The sequence below is a fragment of the Nyctereutes procyonoides genome, unplaced genomic scaffold (assembly GCF_905146905.1).
Source record: "Nyctereutes procyonoides isolate TBG_1078 unplaced genomic scaffold, NYPRO_anot_genome, whole genome shotgun sequence".
NCBI lineage: Eukaryota > Metazoa > Chordata > Mammalia > Carnivora > Canidae > Nyctereutes > Nyctereutes procyonoides.
The window spans coordinates 3,970,802-3,995,579 of NW_026575043.1; the positions used below are offsets into that span (position 1 = coordinate 3,970,802).

Consider the following 24,778-nt stretch of genomic DNA (forward strand, 5'->3'; position numbering starts at 1 on the left):
ATGAGGAAGCTTCTGTGTAGTACAAAAATCAGACTTGGGTGACCTTGAGAAAGTTAATCTCCTTTATCTGTAAAACAGTGACAATAATGCCATATTTGTGTTAAATGGGTATTTAGTATGTACAAAGTACTCAGTGATACTGTTTTGTCAACTGGCATAGCTGTACAAGAGTGGCAAAACTCCCTTATTTCCTATGCCCTCCAAAGAGCCACAACTCTCTATTTATGTATCCAGGTTGTAAGTCATGTGTGGAAGTCCCCCCCTAAAAAGGAAGGAAATTCCTTCTCTTGATTCCTTTGTCCCCTCCTCCATATTTATTTGTAGATCACCTATTATTTATATAATTAATTATGTAAGTAAATGTGAGCCTATATAACTTACATAATTAACTATGTAAATAAATACGAATATATGTGATTTACATTGTATAGCTTATTTATCTTTTTGTGTGTCATTATTATATATTTTATATTGTTAACACTTTAGATGAATCAACATTTTTTCTTTGTTAAAAAAAAAAACAAGCATTTAAATTGTTTCCAATCTTCCTTTTTTAAAAAATATGTTATTTATTTATTGGAGAGAGAGAGAAAGAGCACAGAGGGAAAGGGAGAAGCAGACTCACCACTGAAAAGGGAGCCTGACATGGGGCCTGATCCCAGGACCCTGAGATCATGACCTGAGCTAAAGGCAGACACTAACCCAGCAACTGAGCTGCCCAGGCTCCCATTTCCAGTCTTCTAATTACAAAACAGATTCTTCCCTTTATTTTAGTTTAATTTAGTTCAACAAAGCAACTGGCGATCAGCCATAATTCATTAATCAAATACATGAGTGTCCATTACCAAAGCCATGTTCTGTGTTGTTATTGGAATCCACCAGTTTTTCCTGATGCTCCAGAATAAACCCTTTTGAGTGTCCTCATCAGAAATGGAGTAAATCAGAACTTCCTGTATAGTCAATAAAAGAGTTGACTTTTAACACTGTATGAGTCCCAGGCACCCCTAAATGGGGCTTCAGCTACTCCTTTGTCATATGCCATTTGCAAAAATACCTTCTCCTGGAGAGCTATAAAGGACTCTCGTGCCGAGATCCAGAGGTTCTTATACACTAAGCTTCATTTTAGTCCTTGAAAATTCCACATCATCTTTGAACATTCCAGTGGGCTTGCTAGAAGGGCGACTTATAAAGTCTCAAAATTGTGGGGTGAATACACATGATTGGAAAACAGGCTAGAATATGAGACCTGGTGGATGGATGTGGAATCTCCACTCTAATTGTGTGATCTGTATCTTGTGCCAGGTAGTCTGTGGCCTTGTGAAAAAGAATCACTGGAGAAAAAGAAAATAAGCAACAACTTTGGTTGCACTTAATGCAATAATTAAATGGAAGCGTATGTTTAAATTGCGGTTGGAATGGGAAATTAAATTATGCAAAAGAGTGTTATAGATTTGGACAAGTTTTCATACTGTTAATAAATCTATGCATAATTCATTTTCTTGTAGGCTACAACAAAATAGCATAAATAACTTCATTTGTAAGGCTGTGAATTTTTCTATTCTTAATTGGGTGATGGCTGAAACCATTTAAATGCTTCTGGATGACTGAATATATAAATGTTTAAAACGAGCAGTTATAATAGGTTTCTAGGCAGATTTGTTTATTTAATATTACTGCATTTATTTTTAGATACTAGCATAGTACAGATGTTGCATAAAGATTTCACTCAATATGGTATGACTTGGATATGATTTTTAAGAAAAAGATATTAACTCTGCTCTTGGAGAAAGTACTCTGCTACTCATGGAACAAATAGTGCCTGATAGGCTGTACTAATTATTTTGTAAGTGTTACCATTTCCTCCTCATGATAGACCTTAAGGCAGGTGCATTAGCCCCACTCGGCTAATTAGGAAACTGTCAAAGAAGGTAGGAGTGAGTTAGCAGGAGGGCCCATGGTTAGTGGTAGTGGCTCTGAGCCAGGTATTTTGGTCTCTAAAACTTGTATTCTTTCTTTTTCTTTAGCCTCATGCCTTAATACACTCAAGTGAGTTTAGCATCTGAGCATCTGAGAACCAAGTTGTCTTGTTAGGGGGGGTTCCTTGCTTCAGCAATGGCCAAGCAGAGACTAAGTTGTTCTTTGGGTGCTTACAGTAGTCACCACTGTGGTGGCTGTTATGTGGCTCCCCGGGAGGGGGGGCAGTTTGGGCCAACGCAACTCAACCAACCTCTCCTTTGTGCTGAAGAGCCTCCTTTGCAGATGCAGTCTTCATTTCCAGTAGCATGTGGAGACCACGGACAACTACTGAATGTATGATAATTGGTGGTTGCCTTGCAGGAGAGTGGTCTTGAACCATTTGTGTCTGAGTAGCTCAGGATTTGCAATTGTCAGGGAACCTAGCAAGTACAAACAGGTGAATACATATTTGAGGTTTTCTGCAAACATAGTGTATGTCTTCTTGTGTGATGATACCCTCACAGTGGCCACTGGTTAAGAAGGCATTTCTAGATTAGCTGATCAAACTGAGGGTTATCAATCTTCCTCATCCAGTAGATTTTTTCGGAAGTCACAGAAGGGAGAGGGTGGTTCAAATGGTGGTCTTGCTGACTCCATGACCTTGGGCAAGATTCAACCTCTAAGCCTCATTTCTTCCTCTGTGCAGTAAAGTATAACAGTATCTGTCTCACAGGGTTGTGAAGATTGAAAGAATTTTGTAGAATGTCTGATATATATTAAGTATTCAACACTTCTCAGCTACAATTTTACTCTTGTGCCTCTGCTAGACCCTTCTCCTTGCACTAGGAAAAGTTAATGTGCATATTAAAATGAAGAGCAGGGAAGTAGCCCATTCCCTGCTGGTTAATGACTTATGTTGACTAGGTGTTACTCTGGGTTTTCGTTAACCCATGGTAAGCGTCTCATCTTCTGCCACTCAGGGAAATGATCGTCAATCCAAGTCAACAGTTGGATCCAGTGATAACACATCCCCTCAGCCCCCAAAGAGGAAAGGGCGAAAAGAAGAAGTGAGTTTGGAAAAACCCAAGAAAGGGAAGCAAAATGTAAAGTTAAAGAAATCACCACAAACAAGTCCAAACAGTGGTAAGTTTGTCCTTGTTATCATTATATTGTTTTTATTGAATGTCATCTTAAGGCTGTGATGCGATTTTAATTCTTAAATAGATCTATTTGTTTCTCTGGACCCACGGAAGATACTCCTTATCATCATATAGGAGAGTTTTCAAGGAAGACCTTTTGTGTATGAAAGATTTTTCAGTATTTCCAGCTCACGTTCTGTTTGTGATTAGAGGTTGTGTCCAAGAACATGTGTTTTGAGGTAAAATATTTCTTGTGGTGGTCTCATGTAAGACAAGGTAGCTCTTGTCATCTTTTTCTTCCATTGAAAGGGCTTGATTAACATTTTTACCAACTACTGTTAACATTGGTCTGTCTCACTTGTGTGTCTACAACCTCGGTACACATTGATCACAAGTTACTTTTAGCCACAGATCCCTTTCTCCAAAATGTTTTACAAAATTTCACTGATATCCAAGAGGATACTACACATCCAGAAAACTTTACCCATAGACCACATGTACGCAAATTAGTTCTGTATCTTGCATTACCAGGTAAGGGATGCCATAAAGTTAGTTTTTAAAAATTTTCATCAGTATGAGGTTTTGTGCAGTCAGAATTGTGAACTTTCATGGTAGTTTTTGGGAAGACAGGCTCTTTTTTGGTTTCCTCCAAGAATGGTGTCAGTGGGACAAGCCCACAGCAGTAGAGGGCTGGCCAGGGCACAGCCCCTTCAAGGCACTGCTTCTCCTTTACCCAGGTCCCCTCACTCCCCTGCAGGGGAACATGCTGGGCACACAGGAAGAGGACGGATGAGCTGTTGTTCCAGATTTGTTGCCAGCTCTCTGTCTTCTACTTGGGAGCTTCAGCTTATCTCAAAGTTGATGTGAGGAGTCACAATAGAATGATAGCTACTGTGGACCTCACAACTAAGGAGACATGTGAACCTATAGGGATTTCAGAGGGTGCGGCAAAGGTGATGAATTTGTCACGGGAAAACTGGGAGGCTAAGTGAATGAGCCAGTTAGAAAGAGGAGTTAGAATGATGGGGGCCTTTCATCTTCAAAGATTTCCAAGATGAAGACCAGCTGGAGAAGGGGACTACTGGATTCTGGTTGCAGTTCTGCTATGGCCCTTGGGCAAGTCACTTAACATTTGGGGGACCCCATCAGCTATCTGCAAATTGTGGGTTCATATTAAGATTTACCTTGAAAATTATGCTTACCTGTAAATCTGTATAATCCCTTGCAGTGACTGCGAAACAGGGGAGGCCAGGGTAAAATGTGGCCAATGAACGTTTATTGAATGCATATTTCATGGCAGGCATCAAAGGAAGAAAGCTAGCCTGGAATAATATGCCATACTTCGAACATTTAAAAATAATAGAGGCTTTATTTTAATCAATATATCAAGTTGTGAAGCCCCCAGGCCCTGGGCCGTGTCTTACTAGGTATTTTGTTTTTATTCACAACAGCTGGCACAGGTCCGATTTGAGACGAGACTCTTAATAAATGGCAAATGAGTGCTGGATGGCACAGCATAGAGAGATCCCTGTGATCCTTTGAAATCCACTTGAAGCAGGACCTACTTTAAACTTTTCATGAATATTTTTTCATTAGAGACTTTTATAACATGGGACTTAATTTCTGTGAGGTTCATCTTAGCCTGGGAAAAAAATCCCAATTCCTCCTTCTGATGTATGTGTTTTAAAGGTCTTTTGTTTTAGTGGTTGTTTCTCCTTCAGAAGGAAGGGGATGTTCTTTTTGTCAGGCTTCTTGTTTGTGGAAATGATGTAGCATGAGGCTGCATCAGTGGTTTCCTCTTGTATTGGAAGGTAACCTTTATTAAAAAGTTAAATGATTCGTATTTTAGCTTTCATAGAAGTTTGCAGTTTTCAACAACAACTGTATTTGGGAGGATGAAAAGAACAAAAAACAGGTTGAGCATTTAAAGTGCTCAGAAAAGGTGGAAGCCCATCGCTGTTCTGCCCTTGTCTTTGGAGAGAGACTGACCATTGTTTTAGAGAATTCCCATTTTAAGTGTGTGTTTTCTGATGTCGCTTTAAAACGTGCAGAATGTAGGCTTCTCACTGCTGAACCTCATTGTTAATGTGGGACTATTGCTGGTGGCTATCAAGTGATGGTTTTGGGGAGTGGAATTTCCCTCTATCCCTACGCTCTGAAGAGTTTTGATCAGGAATGGATGCTGTATTTTGTCAAATGCTTTCTCTCCAGCTATTGAGAGGATCATATCGTTCTTGTTTTTTCTCTTGTTGATGTGATCTATCATGTTGATTGTTTTATGAGTGTTGAACCACCCTTGCATCCCGGGGATAAATCCCACTTGGTCATGGGGAATAATCCTCTAAATGTACTGTTGGATCCTACTGGCTAGTATCTCGTTGAGAATTTTTGCATCCATGTGCATCAGGGGTATTGGTCTATAATTCTCCTTTTTGTTGGGGTCTTTGTCTGGTTTTGGAATCAAGGTAATGCTGGCCTCATAAAACAAGTTTGGAAATATTCCCTTCCTTTCTATGTTTTGAAACAGGGTTAGTAGAATAGGTATTATTTCTTTAAACGTTTGATAGAATTCTCCTGGGAAGCCATCTGGCCCTGGACTTTTGTGTCTTGGGACACATACATCTTTGGAACTCTTGTGTCTTGGGAAGTTTTCGATGATGGCTTCAATTTCCTCGCTGGTTATTGGCCTGTTCAGGTTTTCTATTTCTTCCTGTTCTAGTTTGGTAGTTTGTGGTTTTCCAGAAATGCATCCATTTCTTCTAGATTGCCTAATTTGTTGGCATATAGCTACTCATAATACATTTAAAATCGTTTGAATTTCCTTGGTATTGGTTGTGATCTCTCCTCTTTCATTTGTGATTGTATTAATTTGAGTCTTTTTTCTTTTTAATAAGACTGACTAGTTTATCTATCTTATGAATTCTTTCAAAGAACCAACTCCTGGTTTTATCTGTTCTAAGTTCTTCTAGTCTCTATTTCATTGAGTTCTTCTAGAATCTTTATCATCTGTCTTCTTTTGCTTGTTGTAGGTTTTATTTGCTGCTCTTTCTCCAGTTCCTTTAGTTGCGAGGTTATCTTGTGTATTTGAATTTTTCCCAATTTTTTGAGGGAGGCTTCTTTTGTGATGTATTTCCCTCTTAGGACCACTTTTGCTGTATCCCAAAGATTTTGAATGGTTGTATCTTCATTTTCATCAGTTTTCATGGATCTTTTTAATTCTTCTCTAATTTCTTGGTTGATCCATTCATCTTTTAGTAGGATACTCTTTAACCTTCATCATGTGTTTGAGGTTCTTCCAAATTTCTTCTTGTGATTGAGTTCTAGTTTCAAAGCATCGTGGTCTGAAAATATGCAGAGGACAATCCCAATCTTTTCTTACCGGTTGAGACCTGATTTGTGACCCAGGATGTGGTCTATTCTGGAGATAGTTCCATGTGCACTTGAGAAGAATGTGTATTTAGTTGCGTTTGGATGGAAAGTTCTGTGTATATCTGTGAAATCTATTTGGTCCGGTGTATCATTTAAGACCCTGTTTCTTTGGTGATGTTCATCTTAGAAGATCTGTCATTTGCTGAAAGTGCTGGGTTGATGTCTCCTACTCTTAGTGTATTGTTATCTAAGTATCTCTTTACTTTGGTTATTAGTTGATTGATATAGTTGGCAGCTCCCACATTAGGGGCATAAATATTCATGATTCTTAGGTCTTCTTGTTGGCTAGATTCTTTAAGTATGATTTAGTGTCCCTCTTCATCTCTTACTAGAGACTTTGGTATAAACTTTAATTTATCTGATATGAGGATTGCTACCCCAGCTTTCTTTTGAGGACCTTTGAATGGTAAATGGTTCTCCACTCTTTTATTTTTAGGCTGGAGGTGTCCTTAGTTCTAAAATGAGTCTCTTGTAAACAGCATATAGATGGATCTTGCTTTTTTATCCAGTTCAATACCCTGTGTCTTTTGATGGGATCATTTAGCCCATTCACCTTCAGAGTAACTATTGAAAGATATGAATTTAGTGTCATTGTAATACCTATTCAGTCCCTGTTTTTGTAGATTGTTTCTTTGGGCTTCCTTTTTCTTTTATAGGGTCCCTCTTAATATTTCTTGCAGAGCCGGTTTGGTGGTCTCATATTCTTTCAGTTTCTGCCTATCCTGGAAGCTCTTTATCTCTCCTTTTATTCTGAACAACAGCCTTGCTGGATAAAGTATTCTTGGCTGCATGTTCTTCTCATTTAGTACCCTCTATATATATTATGCCAGCCCTCTCTGGCCTGCCAGGTCTTTGTGGAGAGGTCTGCTGTTAATCTGATATTTCTCCCCATATAAGTTAAGAATCTCTTGTCTTGTGCTGCTTTAAGAATTTTCTCTTTATCTTTGGAACTTGCAAGTTTCACTATTAAATGTCGAGGTGTTGAATGGTTTTTATTGCTTTTTTGGGGGGTCCTCTCTATCTCTTGGATCTGAATTCCTGTTTCCTTCCCCAGATTTGGGAAGTTCTCAGCTATGATTTGTTCAAATATACTTTATGGTTTCTCTCTCTCTCTCTCTCTCTCGTTCTCTCTGTCTCTCTCTCAGCCTCTTCTGGAATGCCAATTAGATGTATATTCTTTCTTCTCAAACCATCATTTATTTCCCCAAGCCTTTCCTCATGAGATCTTAATTGTTTTTCTCTTTTTTCCTCAGCTTCCTTCCTTACCATCAACTTTTCTTCTATGTCACTCACATTCTCTTCCACCTCATTAACCCTAACAGTTACAACATCCAGTTTGGATTGCATCTCATTTAATTTATTTTTAATTTTGGCCTGATTAGATCTCAATTCTGCAGTAACTAAGTCTCTAGAATCCTTTATGCTTTTTTTTTCCAGAGCCACCAATAGCTTTATAATTGTACTTCTGAATTGAATTTCTGACATGTATTGAAATCCAAATTCTGTAACTCTGTGGCAGAGAGTATTGTTTCCAGTTCTTTCTTTTGAGATGAATTCTTCTTTCTAGACATTTTGTCCTGTGCAGAATGGTTGTGTGAGTAGGCTGAGTCAAACATATCAACCATGACCTAAGTAAAATATACCCTAGATGATTCTGATGAGGTCAAAGACCAGAAAATAAAAGAAAAATAAGAACAGAACAAAATAAAACCAAAGGTCCACTAAAGTGAAAAACAAAATTTAAAACAAAGTAGTAAAAATAAAAAGCCTAAAACCAAAAACGAAGAAGAAAAAAAGTAAAGAAAAGAGGGAGAAGAGAGCAAAAAAGATGGTCGTGGTGAGGAAGTGGTAGTGGAGGGATCACGTAGTCTACCTGAGGGGTCCTAGAGGGTAATCCTCTTGGTTCTGAGTGTTTTTTGTTCTGTATTTAGAAGATGCTCATTCCGAAATTTATATAAACCAGAAATACTTATAGAAAGCCCCAACACTGACCACCAAAATATAAACAAGATAAAGGGGGAGGGGGGCAGAATGGGAAGGAAGAAAGAGTATAATCTCACAGAATGACCCAACATGGTGTTCCATTTGGTTGTGTTGAGTGTAAGTTGGTTGTGTTCTAGAAGGTACTAACTTCCACCATTGTAAAACAAAATGAGCAGAAAAAATAAAAACTCATATCTTGTATAATAACTCATATTCAAAGTTAAATTGAATACATTGAAGTGATCCAGAAGTGGAAAATATATCTAAGACATGTAATTGTAGAAATATGAAAGTCAAAAAGGAAAAAACTTAAAAATGAAGAGCTGGTAAAATATTGTAGTTAATGTGGGAAAAAATATTGGACATTTTTAGTCTGATGTAAAAACGAGTCATAATGGGGAAAAAAAGGACCCTCTAGTTCTATATACTATTTTCCCTCAGACCTGGAGCTTTCCAGTGCTGCTTGGTCAATAAACTTGCTCTTCCCTTGTTCTTCTAGCAGTTCTTTTTGGGGAGGGGTCTGCTAGGCTGATTCTCAGGTGTTTGTGCCTTGGCAGAGATGCCCCACCCCCTGCTGGGTGCCAGGCTCAGTGTGAGCTGTTTACCCTGTGAGGCCTTTGTTCCCTGGTGATCCTGTGTCTCCCAGGCACAAAGTGAAATACAGAGGAAAAACACAATAGTGCAGCCAGATTTCTAGCTCTGGAGTCAAGCTCCCCATGAGTAACTAACCACAGTTTCCCAGTCCACACTGGCCTAGATGCTCCCAGGGCTGGCGTGAGCGCACTGATCTGCACAGCTTGGGGGCGCCCAGTGGCAGGAGAGTTCTTGCTGTCCTGTTCCCTCCCTGCTTCTGTTTGTCCCAGGGGGAATATATGATTGCGGCTTTGTCTGCTTTGGTAGCCTGGGATCTGAGGTCTGTGCCACTGGACCCGCGCTTCCAAGGACCACTTGTCCTGAAGGGAAGAGGGCACAGTCACCTCCATCTGGACCCGGCCCACCTAGCTGACTGGCTTCTCCCAAATGTCTCAGAGGGCTGCAGTGCTCTAGCCCTTTGCCGATATCAGCCCACAGTTTGCGGAGAGCTTTCCCCGGGCGCCCCTCCTCTTATAGTGACTCCGGGAATCTTGAGGCTTCATTGCTCTTCCTGTGATTCTGCCCAATTTCCCTGCTAAGCACTTATTTGTCAGGAAAGCTCCGGCATGAGTTTTTAAAGTTCCCACCTCTGTAGGGCTGGGCTTTCCTGTCCTGGAGGCTTTTGCTGCTCTACTTTAGCCCTGCTAATCCTGGTTCCCCTCCCCCACTTTATTCTTTTTTTATTTTATTTTTTGACTTCCCACTTTGTTAGAAGCAAAAACTTTTCTCTCTGTAGCATTTTAGCTGTTCTCTCTTTAAATCTCAGGTTTACTTCGTAGGTTCAGGATGTTTTGAAAGTTATCTAGGTAAGTCTGTGGGGTCAGGTGAGTTGAGGACCTCTACTCTTCTGCCATCTTGGCCCTGTCTCTCTTTTCATCTAGGTAGGAAGAACATATAACCTGGAAAATGAATCTTGGCTTCCGAAAACAGTTTTTTCAGAGAAAATGAAAAAAAAAAAAGATTTGGTGCAGTTCACTAGATTAAATCATCACTTGACAAAATTAAGGATATTAACTTAAGTCCATACTTTAGAAAATTTAGCCTTTTCCCCCAATCAGATCTCCTTCCAGACATCTTTGGCTCTAGAAATCTTCCAGGTTGTAGTATCAAATTTATCTTTCACTCCTTAACTCAGTTTCATATTCATTTATTACGGCAATTGCTTTTTTGCTCTAACATCCTCAATTCTAGTAATTAGAACCAAGTGTATGCTTTTGGATAGTTATGTCTCAAGAAGGCTCTTTTCTCTAGAAAAGGATTGTAAGCAATAGGATTGTAAGCAAAATGAAAGAGAAGGTGTATGGTGAAAAATGAGTGAAAAATGCAAGAATTTAATTACATATTGTGTATTTGAAAATTGCTAAGAGGGTAGATACTAAAAGTTCTCATCAGAGGAAAAAGGGTTTTTTTTGGTAATTGTATGGTAACAGGTGTTAATTAGACTTGCTGTGGTCATCGTTTTGTCATATATACAGATATCGGGAAAAAATGCAAGCATTTGATGTTAGAGACCAAAAATAGTTTATTTTCGACTTACCAACATTTTGCATTTGGAATTCAGTGGTTGATTCAGTTTTCTTTCAAAAGTGTACAGTGTTAGAGTTAGGATGACTATCTAGATCATCCCATAACATGGGTTAAATTGTACAAATTTTAGCTCCAATGTTCATGACCTATATACTGTTCTCATGTTAATTAGAAAGAGACGTTGTAGGCTGCCTTGTTTTTATTCTGACTGAGGCTGTAGTCATACATTTCTCTTTCTTTTACTGTTAATATTTACTGATACTCAAGTATCTAATGCTGTATGAATGAGCAGTGCTGATATCTGACTGTAGATGGCAACCTGGTTCTAACGTTATTTCTCTCTTTTGCTTTTGCTTTTCTTTTCCTTTTTCTTTCCTTTTTTTTTTCTTTCCGACTCTGTTTCTTTCTGTAATAGCAAAGCTTAATAATTCAAGCAGAGCTGTGACATATTTCTTCAGGGAAACAAATCCCATTTTCTTTTGGTAGCCAAGATGCAAAGTAAGATTGGTTAGTGATTGATGAAGTTGGGTGTGAAATGCATTTTTAGTGCTGCATTTAAATGCCAGCTTAACTGGCCAGCCTATTTTCCATACACTTTCCACTTGATTTGCAGTGCCTTGAGATATGTTTTAGAGGCTGTTAACTAGCTCCGCTTTCCACTGTTAGCAAAGTAGTAATGATGATTGTCTTGAAATAGTATTTTGGGATTGCTTGTATTCATTGATATCTTAAATATTTTCTACATGAAAAAAAAAGTTAGCGTCCTTAGCACCCTTGGAACAGAGGAAGTACAGTGAACTTAGGGGTCTTTTGAAATACTGGAAATGCTGCAGAACAAAATAGATGGGTCTGTGTTGCTAAGGCTTACGTGGTATTGATAATTACAAACACTTTTTAAAGCAGAATTTTAAAATGTAAGCAAAAACAAGACTTGTTTTCTGTTCAATGATGTTTGATCTTCTTTCTGTCTGCATCAGTAGGCGTGTGTGTGTGAGCGAGTGTGTGTGCGTGCACATCCACACACCCATACCCACACCCACACACAGACTAGTGTCCTCCTTCATGCAGTTCCTGGCTTATTCCCAGCATTGTTTTGTGATGGTTCCTAAGGAACTTGCCACGTTTAGATTTCTGATGAATGATGGGGAGCAGGTGCAATGCTGGGAAGAGATGTCTGAATATTATGACCTTGCTGGGTGATTGGCCTTGAGCGGTCATGCTCCTGAATTCTCTAATAGCTACAATCTGTACATGGTTTGCTGTGGTGCCCCGGGCATGAAGCATTCCTGCAATCTGTCCTCCCAGTCAGATCACTGGGGCATTCAGACGAGCTGCTGGGGTTCAGCCCAGGATCTAGCTCACACACTTGCCTGGTTCCCAGGCACAGGAGACTCTAAAAATAGAACAGGAAGCACATTTCCAAAGGTGCTCCCCCCAGCCTCACCCTCTGAGGGGAATCACATATTGGAAGAAGGTCTACGAGAGGCCACCAGGATGAGTTCACAAAAACAGGGCACTGGTTTTGCTTAAGAAGCCGTGGTAAGATTCAGGATTCATGGGTGTCTGGTGCCGCGCACTCACCTTGTGACGGAGAATGCAGGCTTCTCCTTCCTTCACTGACTGTGACTCATCTCAGAGGCAGTGTGGCCTGTGGGATATGGGTCACATTTTACTACATCAAGTCCTAGTACAATAAAAATTTGTAAAACAAGCATTCCTCCATACCTCAGCGACACTTGATGGAGCAACCAGTTGTATGACAGGATTCTAGTACATAAGGGACGTTAGTAACTTCTGGAAGATTTATTATGATATTCCAAGTCTATTACTAAAAGTTAGTTTAGGAATGTATACCTTACTGTTCATTTGAGCGCTGAGAGATTGACGAATCAAAGGCTGGCTGACTACCAGGAAGCTGTTTATCTTTTTGTTGGAGAGGAGAAGATCCTCTTCATATCCTGCTGTCTTCTACACTTTGTACACTGGATGGAGAATCACTCTGAGGAAAGCAGTCTTTCACAGCTGAGTTAGGGTTGAGGCCTCTGTAGGAAACTTCTTTGGGAGGCTCTTTTTTTTAATGTAGCCCAGGGTTGGGGTGTGAAGATACTTTTTGTTTTCACGAGGCAGAGTTTGTGAGCTGTTGAATTACATAGATGTTTTCAAACCTTTGGAAGATTTTTTATTCCAGATATTCACTTTATGGAGTGAATATGGAGGTATTTTGGTACTCCTCTCCCATTTTCCACACAAGTAGCCTGCAACATTCTGTGTAACCCACAATGCATTTTAATGTTTGTCCCATACTCGTCTATGCCTCACGTGTTCCCTGACATGCACACTCCTAGTGTGTCTAGTGGGAAAGTGAGCTAGAAGTTCCATTTCAGAATGCCGAGGACTCCTGGTACCCTGCTGCCAAGGCACGCAGAACTGCCCTCAGTCAGATTTCTGGTGCAAGCCAAAGAGGTTGAGGTCAGGATCCAACTAACTGGGTTAGGACTGAGGAATGCAGAGGCTGGGGGGCCGGACCTGGCAATATGGAGTTTGTCAGGGGTGTGTGGGGGGGCACTGAGATGTGGGATGAAGTTCTTTTATTATTTGATCCCCTGCAAGAGGAAAATGTTGGGATCGTCTCATCTTTATTTTTTCCCCAGCCTTAGGCTTTGGCTTGCCAACTTCCTTTCTGTAGATGCTGTCCATTACTTGTAGATAGGGTCTCATTCCTTCTTGGCCCATCAAAGACCCCAGCAGATTCGTAGTATTTCTTTGGTTATGCTGCCTCCAAAGTTAGCTGTGAACTTTTCTATAGCCTACTCTAAAGAAAATATGAAATCTATGCCAGTGGTGAGTTGCTGGCACACAGAAGACTCGAGTGTGGCTCATCTGCTTTGCAGGAAGAAGTTAAAACTGGGTTATCCCCAGCTGGGTATTTCATCTTGGGGCCTGAAGTAGGGCTCAAACTCAGGCTGGGTTGGGGGGGGTCCCATGTCAGGAATGCCTGTGACATGCTGATTGTGGGAGTGACATGGTGTAGGGAGGAAGAAGAAATAGCCAGTGCTCTTCCCAGTTTCCCCTTTCTTCTAGTAGGGTGGTGAGGTAAAACCAGGGCTGAGGGTGGCCTGATCCTTTCAGGCATCAGCAGCTCCTCGGCTGTCACTGTTACGTGAGACACCAACGAACTACCAGAGCATCTTGCTCAGAGCAGCACTTAGTTGAATGAGAGAGAGAGCATGTGTGTGAGTGTGTGTGTAGGTCCAATATGCCTACATTTGTGGTTACTATTGAAATTAAAGCCTACAAATTCCAATCCCTGGTGAATAATAAATTCTTTTTATATTTTTTTAATTTAAACTCAGTTAATGAACATATAATGTCTTATGGTTTCAGAGGTAGAGGTCAGTGATTCGTCAGTCTTATATCATACCCAGTGCTCATCCCATCACGTGCGCTCCTTCATGCCCATCACCCAGTTACCCCATCCCCCACCCCTCCCCTCCAGCAATCCTCAGTTTGTTTCCTAGATTTAAGAATCCCTTCTGGTTTGTGTCCTTCTATGATTTCATCTTGTTTTGTTTTTCCCTCCCTTCCCTTATGATCCTTTTTTATTAAATTCTATATATTAGTAAGATCATATGATAATTGTCTTTCTCTGACTGACTTATTTCGCTTAGCACAATACCCTCTGGTTCCTTCTATGTCATTTCAAATGGCAAGATTTCATTTTTTTTATGGCTGAGTAATATTCCATTGTATATATACACCACATCTTCTTTATCCGTTCATCTGTTGATGGACATCTGGGCTCTTTCCACAGTTTGGCTACTGTGGACATTGCTGCTATGAACATTGGGGTGCAGGTGCCCCTTCCGATCACTACATTTGTATCTTTGGGGTAGTTACCTAGTAGTGCAATTGCTGGGTCATAGGGTAGCTCCATTTTCAACATTCTGAGGAAACTCCATCCTGTCTTCCAGAGTGGCTGCACCAGCTTGCTTTCTTGAATGACACGATTCTGATACCCATGCTCCAGAACATCTCAAATGTGGATTTTAATTTGATATTTTGTAAACTTCATCTACCAATCCTCAGAATTAGATAAACAGCATTTCCCGGGTTTTACAAATGGGAGGGAAAAAGAGGAGAAACCCATTTTCTTAGAGTCAAAGGGTCTATCAATGCCTTGAGATTTCTGGAAATTGCCCCGCTGATGCATTGCTGGCTGAGGGGTGGACATACCCGTGGGGTTATTTATGGGGTGCAGATGCCCACAAGTCTAGGTGGAAGAGGAGGGAGCCGTCAGTGGGGAGGAGCTCAGAGCTATCTCCCTTCTGTTTGGTGGTGAGTGTTGATATATCATAATTGGCCCTGAAGCTTATCTGAGAGATCGTGAGGAGTTCCCACCTTTCTTCTCTTCCATTCTTCAGTATTTCATCTTACCTTTGTAAATGGGGGTGACAGATTTGAGCCCTTTCTGTTTTATAGGTGGGAGGAACAAGTTATCACCAACGAGATTTTCCTCTTCAGCAACGTGGTGTGATGGTGTGTTTTCTCTGCCCTTGGACCGAGGCCAGGCCTTCTGCGTTCAGACCCACTTCTTCAGGGTTAGGGAACCTTGACAAAGGTGGATCCTTTTGAGGCTGACCTCTAATTTATTTATCAAATGACCGAACCTGATTTTTTAAAGAGAATTTTTAGTTACTTTCTAGGACTTAAACTCTTACAACCCATACCCTTCTTAGCATCTGAGTTTCCTTCTACACATTTCACAAATCATTGGACTTAGGAGCCCTGCTCCCTCTCCAAGAATGCCACGTTCATGTCTTCAGTAAACATTGGCTGAGTGCTTACTGTGTACCACACAATTTTTCATCAGCAGGGCACCTCCATTCCTGCTCAGCACTCCATAACTGCTCAGCACTAGCACATTTTCTTCCAGAAGCCATAATTATGCCTTTACTAGGAAATCGTTCTCAATAAAGTAGAAGCAATTCCCTTCTTCTTTACAGCGACCAGACTCCATTTACCACTCATAAATGCCGAAGTGTGTTTATGTCTGATGCACTGACATGTTTTTCTTCTTAGTAATTCACCTCTGTATCCACTTTGTCCAGGTAGCAAATAGTATTTCTGTTTCAACGTGCTCAGTACGGTGCCTGGAACAATGAGTAATAATACTACTTGGTACCACAAGACAGGGCAGGGATCTTTCCCCACTCATACACCAGGACTCCCTTGTACACCGGGGACTATTTTATATATGAATGCTATTTTTGTTCATCTCAGGAACCCTTGTTTTTGAAATAAGATATAACATGTGTTGCAAATCACGCATAGCATGCTATTGCAGTGGGGGTAAAGATGAGGAGAAGATATCTACAAAGTACTTGTGAGGTTTATAAGGTTTTTTTTTTAAAGATTTTATTTATTTATTAGTGAAAGACACACACAGAGAGAGGCAGAGACAGGAGCAGAGGCAGAGGGAGGAGCAGACTCCATGCAGGGAGCCTGATGTGGGACTCAATCCTGGGATCCCGGGATCATGACCTGAGCAGAAGGCAGACACTCAACCACTGAGCCACACAGGCATCCCGAGCTTTGTAGGTTTAAAGCTATCCATTTATTCTTATTTTATACAATTGGGTGATAATGCCAAATTGTTTCTCTGCAATTGTGCCACATATCATTCCCTTTAAAACGCTGTCCATACCAAAAGGCACTTTTTATGGGGTGCGAAGCTGACAGGCCCCTTCTGCCCCTTCCCAAGTTGAAAGCAAATGTCTGTCCCCTTTAGACTGATTGTGGAGGCTTTCTCCCAGGCTTTGTAGTGCTTAATGGGACGGGGTAGTCATTTTATGGAGGAGCCTTACCGATGCCGTGGTCAGAAACAAGCATCCTCCACCCAGGTCATTGAGGACAGCTCCTGTGGCCTTGGTGAGATAGCCTGGCGCTCTGCATCGCTTCATGACCCCTTGGCATCACCCAGAGCTTCCAGATCACCTTACAGTAGAGCCTCTTTTTTTTTTTATTTATTATTTATGATAGTCACAAAGAGAAAGAGAGAGAGGCAGAGACACAGGCAGAGGGAGAAGCAGGCTCCATGCACCGGGAGCCCGATGTGGGATTCGATCCCAGGTCTCCAGGATTGCGCCCTGGGCCAAAGGCAGGCGCCAAACTGCTGCGCCACCCAGGGATCCCTACAGTAGAGCCTCTTAACCCAGGGAACTTACTGTCACCTCCCAAAGTGGGTTCCATGGTATAGTTTTGCATGCTCTTAGTAGATGTTTCTTGTGGTAGGAGTGTGGGCTCACATACAAATTTGGGAGACGTTGGGACGTCTTTGCTACAGGATTCCACAGAGCCTTTCACATGGAGGTGTCCCTTGCTGCTTCAGACTTTGGATCCCTGTTGCTGAAGCACATTGGGCAGGAAGACTATTCTGCAGAGCACGGTGTGAGGAGCGCTGGGGGTGTTGCCGCACAGCCCTGCTTCCTCAGAGGTTGGAAGACCTGAGAATTTCTGATGAGGATTAAATGAGACACCATCTCTTTGTGTGGCTCCGATCAGAGCAGTAGCTCATGTAATCAGCTCACATTTTCTGAGTGTTTACTCTGCACTGGAGACTTTAGCTTTAGAGTCTCATTAATCTTCTGATCAGCTCTAGGACTTAGGTGTCATTACTGTTAGCATCTTCCCTGTCTTACTCATAAAGGAACCCAGACACTGAAGGGTTAAGCAGCTTGAATTGGACTGAACAAGCAGCTGAGAGTGGAGGCTCAGACCCCCTGTTTTGGTCTGTTGTAGGAGGCTGTCTGGGGGCTGGCATGGCCTCGAATCCAGGCAGTGAAGCCCTGGATCCTGTGCTCCTCAGGGCTGTCACCAGCTGTCCCAGTGATCAGCAGACAGTGTGAATTCACAATGGCCTGTGTGTGTGCTTACAGGGACCAATAATCACATTTATTAGTGATGGGCAAATATGAATTGATGGCATGCTTTTAAAAGTGCTCATGTTCAGACAGATCCAAGAATTCTAGCAGGATGCAAGGCCACCGTTGTTTCATGCCCTGCCTCACTGTGTTTGGTTCCCCTGGTGGTTGTGAGGGTATTTAAGGAGATTTCATGGTGGTGGGAGAGAAGGCGTAGAGCCCTCTCTAAGATAGAAGATCCAGGGTCAGGGTGAGGAAATCCCATGCCAACCATGAGTCCAGGTTGTTTCCTATGCTCCTGACCAGGCAGCTGTCAGTTGGAGGTTCCCATGACCCGAACTTTGGATTTGACAGTTTGCTAGCATAGCCCAGGGAACTCAGGAAGACAGTGTACTTACCTGCTCACTGATTTATTGTAAAGGATACAACTGAGGAGCATCCAGATGGAAGAGACGCACTGGGCAAGGTATAGGGGATGAGATGTGGGGTTCCATGCCCTCCTAGCACCTCCATGCCTTAGCCAATCTGGGAGCTCTCCAAACCCCTTTGTGTAGGGTTTTTTTATTCTTTATTATATTTATTTATTTAAAACTATTTTATTTATTCATGAGAGACACAGAGAAGGCAGAGACATAGGCAGAGGGAGAAGCAGTCTCCTCATAGGAGCCCGATGTGGGACCAGGATCACACCCTGGGCCAAAGACAGATGCTCAACTGCTGAGCCACCCAGGCATCCCTGTAGGATTTTTTAAATAGAGGTTTCATCATGTAGGCACGATTGATTAAATCATTGCCTTTAGTGATGAGCTCAACCTCCAGCCCCTCTGCTCTGCCTGGAGGTACTGGCATGGGCAATGGGAAAGGAAGTTTGCAACCCCCAAATCACATGATTGGTTACCCTGGCAATTGGCCCCCATCCTTAGGAGCCTTCTGAAAGTCACCTCATTAGCTTAAACTCAGATTGGTTGAAAGGGCTTTTTATAAATAGCGAAACACTTTTTTCACCTTTGCCCTGGAGCTATTTTAGGAAATGAAGTTATTTGAAGACAAAAGACCAAATACTGGAAGACGCTCACATTCCCTTTTATCACTTAAGAAATTATAAGCATGTTAGGAGCTCTGTGCCAGGAACCATGGACAAGGCCAAAACGTATTTCTTACTTTAGGATGTTATCACATTCAGCGTGTCTGAGAATGTCTTCGTCATGCTCTCACATTTAATTTTTAGTTGGGACAGACCTAGAATTCTTGGAAACCCTTCTCACTCAGTGTTTTGAGCATATTACTTCATTGCTGCTGTTAGGAAATTTGATGCCATTCTTACTCTTGCTTATCTGAGTGGATTTCCCCAAAACTTTGCTTGATGCCTGAGGATCTCAGAAAAGCACTTGGGGGCAAGTAGTTCATCTGAGAGGTGATAGCGGAAGCATGGACAGGTCTGACATAGAAGAGGGGAGAGCTTATAAGGGGGGGGGGTCCTCTTAAAGAGAGTCCTCTCTGGGCATCTGGGACTCAGTCCTGCTGGAACCTTCCAAGAGAGTGTATAAAACACACCTCAAAATTGTCCGGTGCAGGGATGAAGACAGCAAGACATCTGCCTACCAAATCCTGTCCTTCATTGGTTGAGGGTGGTTCTTGGAACATAACTCTCTGCTGCCCTGGCCTGTCCATGCTCAGTCTGAATGAACTTCTGTGGCTGGAAAAAGACCTTAAGCAAAGTCAGGAACTTGAGGTAGAAAGGCCTGGAAATATATGGGAACTGCTCATTGAAGTGCAGTAGACTTCTGATCTGCAGTTGGGCTAAGAGGATTGAGGGCGGGGCAAGAGGAGGACTTCCTGGAGGCGACCAGTTGTGGACCAGGAGAAGGAAAATTTTGGACTTGACAGTCTTTGATGGTGGACAGGAAGAGATGACAAGTTTGAGAAACATGTAGGAGACAGAATGAATGTGATCTGAGGTCACATGGGAGGGGGTGAGAGAGTACTTGGGACCCAAGGGGACACTGAGCATTTTGGCTTGGGTAGATGGTTGTGTCATTCACTTCTGGGGGATGTGCACATGAGGAGGGAAAGACTACACGTGGATGTAAAGGGACTGGTCTGGCATCCAGTGGAGTGTGCATGGATCAGCTGGAAATGGAAAGAATCCCTTTGTGGAGGTACCTCCTGAGGTAACCAGCTGATAGGTGAGTGTCAAAGTCAAGTGCAGGAGAACATGCCCCAGGCAGGACCTGTAGGTCTGGAGGAAAAGAGGCAACTCTGACTCTTCAGAAGCAAGTTCAGAAAAAGGATGCAAAGAGGTAGGAATGAAAAACATTTGTGTAGCACTGACACCTCTAGTGACCTCGCCTGTCTCTTACGGCACAAACACTGAGACATAGGTATTGTTCATAGATGGAAATCCTCATTTCCATTCTATAGATCCAAAGGCTAACATATAGAAAGATTTAGTATCCCACAGTCTGCAGCGAGCCAGAAGGTATTCAATAAATGAAATTTAGTTTCAAGCTGTCCCAGCACACAAGCCAGGGTCCTCTGCCCTCAAGTTTAGAGTTTTTCCCATGACTACAGTGGCCTTAGCCAGACTTTGTAGTTGTCCAGAGCCTAAGTGTGTTAGAGAGATTGTATGTCTATTTTATATGAAGCTAAGACCAAACAGAAGGTGCTGAACTCTATGCCCATCAGTGCAGTCAGTGCCTTCCCCACGTTGTACCCTGCACAGTGTTATTAACCCACATGCACAGCACCCATGGAAGTATAAAAGCATTGACATCTCAGATCGAAAACAGAGACAGAGTCATTATGCACAGTAATTGAACACCAAGAAATAATAGCAAGAAAATTGATTCAAACTGTACTTAATGAGGGATATGAAGGAAATGATTGTTCAGAATCCTGAAATTGTTCTTAGTAAGAGGTGAACATGTTGCAGTCTGAATATGAATGATGGTTTCTCTCTCACCGTAAAACTACCAAAAAAAGATCCTGTTGAAAGTCTCCAGGGGTGCCTGGGTAGCTCAGTGATTGAGCATCTGCCGTTGGCTGAGGTCATGATCCCGGGGTCCTGGGATTGAGTCCCACATCAGGCTCTTCACAGGGAACCTCTTTCTCCCTCTGCCTGTGTTTCTGCCTCTCTTTCTGTGTGTCTCATGAATAAATAAATAAGATCTTAAAAAAAAAAGAAAGTGTCCATATCAGACTAGCCCAAGAATTTATTAGGAGCACAAGGGGAAAATGGCTGTATTTCTTAATTAAAAGAAGAATACCACCATTTACCCCTCATGGGGACCAGAGTTCTCAATAATTATGTCTGATTTTTGGAGAGAGTGCTTGTGGGCTGTCACCACTCTGCATGACGAGTAGCCACCCAGGACAGAAACAAAGGAACCAGTGATCACCATCATGGAATGACGGTCTCCATATTCTTTCTGGTGCTTTCTGCCTTAGCACACGTGAGATTTACTGCATTTTCAATTTGGTAAGGTTTGCCAACTAAAACAAGGTCCCAGATCTAATTGGCCTGGCACTCGGTAATGTTTAGGTGGACAAATTCACCCCTTATGGATTTTTATTTTCTCAGTAAGCCTGGGATAGAGGAATAAAGTTTCTTTGGCTGCAAGACAGGTATAAGGCAGCTTTTCATTTGTGAAGCAGGTGTCCTGTTTAATTTTTAGAAATTTGTTAGGAAGGACAATTAAATTTATCTTTAGACTTTATTCCTAGGTTCGCCCTGAGGTTATGATTTAGAATCATGGTTATGGTTGTTTAGCATTTTTATAATGATGGAGCATGAACGAAAGTGGATGGAAAAACACTTCCATAAAGTGGTAAGTGCCTGAAGAGGCTCTTGGCTAATTGCAGCGTGTGTATAAGGAGACATCAATTAGTTTGGACCAGTCTCCAAAATGTTCCTCTGGAAATGAGGAACTTAAGTACTTGGAATCAGGGAGCCTGGGGCTGGGGGGCTGGGAGCCCCCATCATCACTCCTGCTGCCCCAGGGAGCTGCCTTGTGGCTTCCTGCCCCATCCCTCCCCAGACTGAGCTCCTACTTCAGTATGAGCCCCAAGGTGATGTGTTCTGAAGGATGAAGGTCAGCAGGATTAGACAGAAGGAAAAGATCAGCCGGGTGGACAATGTCCTTTTATTCCTAATAAAAAAATTTTTTTTAAAACCCTAAAAATGGCATTCGGCATTCATTCTTTCTCACTCCAGATAGTTTCTGGGTTGACCTTGCTCTGTCTGGCTCTGCCCCATTATATAGTCAGCAGTGAGTGCATTCTGGGGAGGAGAGCCATAATAATGGGGAAAGACATGGTTTTCTTCTCATGTCGGTTAATGGAGGTTGGAGACTCAGACGTGTGTCTAGGTCACGGTAGGACATGGCAGGTCACAGGACAGAGTCCATGTGAGAGGCTTCTAGAACAGGAGAGGAAGGTTGAATCTGATTGCTGAGGTTGGGAATTGATATTTATTTGAGAGAGGAAGTTCTGGCCATAGAATCTGATAGAGTAGGGAAAAGACTAGGAAAGCCAGAACTGAGTTCAGCATTAAAATCTCCAATGCATTTTAAAGCCAGAGTAGTTAAATGTTAATTAATCTTCCAAATTAGAATAGTAATTGCATTTAATATGAGCAGGGAAGGGAAGGATTATTCAGGAATTTGTTTATTGGACAGTGGAGAATTGCTGTAATTTTGTTTGTTTGGTGGTGGGGGAGCTTTTCCTTGATGGCTTAATTGTACAATGTTATTTTTAAACCCTTTCTCAGATTAGCTCAAAAGTTCCTGTGTACTTTTCTTAAAAATCATAATAGTGAGGGTGAACATCGCTGTTTATACTCAAGGCCATTGCTCCCAAAACAACGAAAATTGGGACTTATCCTTAAAGAGACTAGGAGCCTTTAGTTTGTCATTGTTATGAATGATTCACTAAAAGGCCCTTGCACATTCTCAACAGCCTCCTTTTGGACATGACGTTGGAATTTGCTTGCGACTCAACCACTCTTCTTAGGTGAAGACCCGTATTTCTGACCACAGTGGAGCCTTGAACAATGCGGGGAGTGAGGGGTGCCCACCACTGCACAGCTGAAAATCCGAGTATAACTTTTGACTCCCTAAAAATTTAACTAATAGCCTATGGTTGGCTGGAAGCCTTCCCGATAACTTGAACAGTGAATAAACACATATTTTGCAATATGCGTTATATACTGTATTCCTATAGCAAAGTAAGCCTGATAGAGAAAAATGTTACTAAAATCATAAGGAGAAGATACATTGATGATACTGTATTTATCAGGGAAAGAAATCTGCATTGTAGGAAGACCTGAGCTGTTCAAACTCATGCTGTACAAGGTCAGGGGTATTGAAATTTCTACCTTGACTTCCCACAGGCACCCCCACCTGCATGTGTTAAACAGAGTATTTTCCGAACCCTGAATTGCCTTTATTTTTTTATTTTTATTTTTTAAAGATTTTATTTTAAAGGTTTATTTATTTATTTATTAGAGACACAGAGAGAGAGGCAGAGACAGCGGCAGAGGGGGAAGCAGGCTCCCGGCGGGCAGCCCGATGCAGAACTTGATCCCTGGATACCGGGATCACGACCTGAGCCAAAGACAGATGCTCAACCACCGAGCCACCCAGGCATCCCCTGGATTGCCTTTATTTACAAGTTTTCCCAACATATTCCCTGGCTCCGGGTACCATTAGGCCAGGACCCTGGGGTAATCAATGTGTGTGGGCAGGGGTTTGAGGGAGTGTGTACAGTTTCGGCTAGCCTGCAGTGAGAATTCAGGAGATGAGCAGTCCCTGCCTGTTCCATGAAAAGGAGGTCTATGCAGAATAGTCTCCAAATTAAAAAACCCAAGGAGCCCAAAAACCGAAAGGAAAAAGGCTGACAAGTCCACTTTGAGGAGAAATGGTTTATTATGGGGACTTCAGGACAGAAGCATGTCTTGGGTAACCCCACCTCCTGCAAGACATTCTTTTGTGGCCTTGGAGGCTGGGAGCACAGGTGGTGGGGTAAGGGAGCTACCTGGAGGAGATGTTAGGGACTCATAGTCGTGATATCTCCAGTGCAGATGGAGGACATTGTGCCTCAACGGTGTGCTTGAGGGGGTGTGGTTAGACCAATGGGCAGGGGGCTGGGCTCAGGAAGGCTTCAGATCACAGAGCGGTCACAATGGCGATTTATCCAAGATTGCAACTGTCTGCTTCCTGCACTACTCATTACTTTCTAATCCCTTTCACGTTACCCTTTCCATTGTTTTAATCCTGGTAACTTTAGAGGCAGCCTAGATTTTCCATGCTCCTCACTCTCCCCATACCCAGCCATGACCAACTGGCATTGATTCTCCCTTCTCAAAATCTCTTGAATCTGGCCTTCCTCACTGTTCCTGACTGACGCTCCTTATTTTCCACACAGACTACCACAGCCTTCTAGATGGTCCCCTGAGCTCCTTCTTTGTCCGTCCTTCACAGTTCTGCCAGCCTCGTGTCCTTAAAAGACAAAAACTATTCTGATGAGATTCCTTCGGAAGCTTATCACTTTCATGGCCTCTCTTCCAGCCCCATCTTCCACCAGCCTATTGTATGCATGGTGTCCAGCACCACCAGATACCCTAATTTTTGGAGATTCTTCTCTTTATACTAAAAATTTTAGAGAATGTTTTAGAGTTTCTTGATTGCATGAGCCTTTTCCATGTCCCTCTGTGTGTATGCCTAGAATACCTTCCTGGTTCCCGTCAGCTTTGTTCTCCTGAAGACTCCCTGTGCTCTCATCTCTTCTGTAGAATCTGGTCCATGAACAATTTCAGAGCCAGGATTGTCCTCTTTATTGCCTTATTCATCCTGGTGAGCTCATCATCCAGGTCAATTTCAAACATGTAGTGAGCTCTCTGTAAAGTCTGATGAGAGAATGACTGAATTTTTAAAAACATTGTATGATTTTTTTCCAGCTGTGCTTTTACTTGAATTTGAACATTGACGTTATTAATGATATTTCTTACTGAAGGTTACCTTGATGAAATCAGATTGCTAATCAAATGTCTCCTAGTGACATAGAGGTGAACTGGGTCTGCCTGCACCTGCCACCCCAGTAAGGCAAAGTAGATGTATAGCCATGTAAGTAGATGCATTTTATTCAAATTCAAGGCAAAGTAATAGGTTAGAGACAAGACTGCTTACTCGAGTT

At 42.1% G+C, this 24,778-nt stretch overlaps 1 protein-coding gene across 1 annotated transcript in view; it reads left to right on the forward strand.

Annotated features, from left to right (window-relative positions):
- DCDC2 (doublecortin domain containing 2) overlaps positions 1-24,778 on the forward strand; it is a 156,334-nt gene that overhangs the window by 58,325 nt on the left and 73,231 nt on the right. Inside the window, exon 7 of the mRNA XM_055322922.1 lies at positions 2,937-3,099. Within this exon, the coding sequence (XP_055178897.1) occupies positions 2,937-3,099 (163 nt within the window). The remainder of the gene's footprint in view (positions 1-2,936; positions 3,100-24,778) is intronic.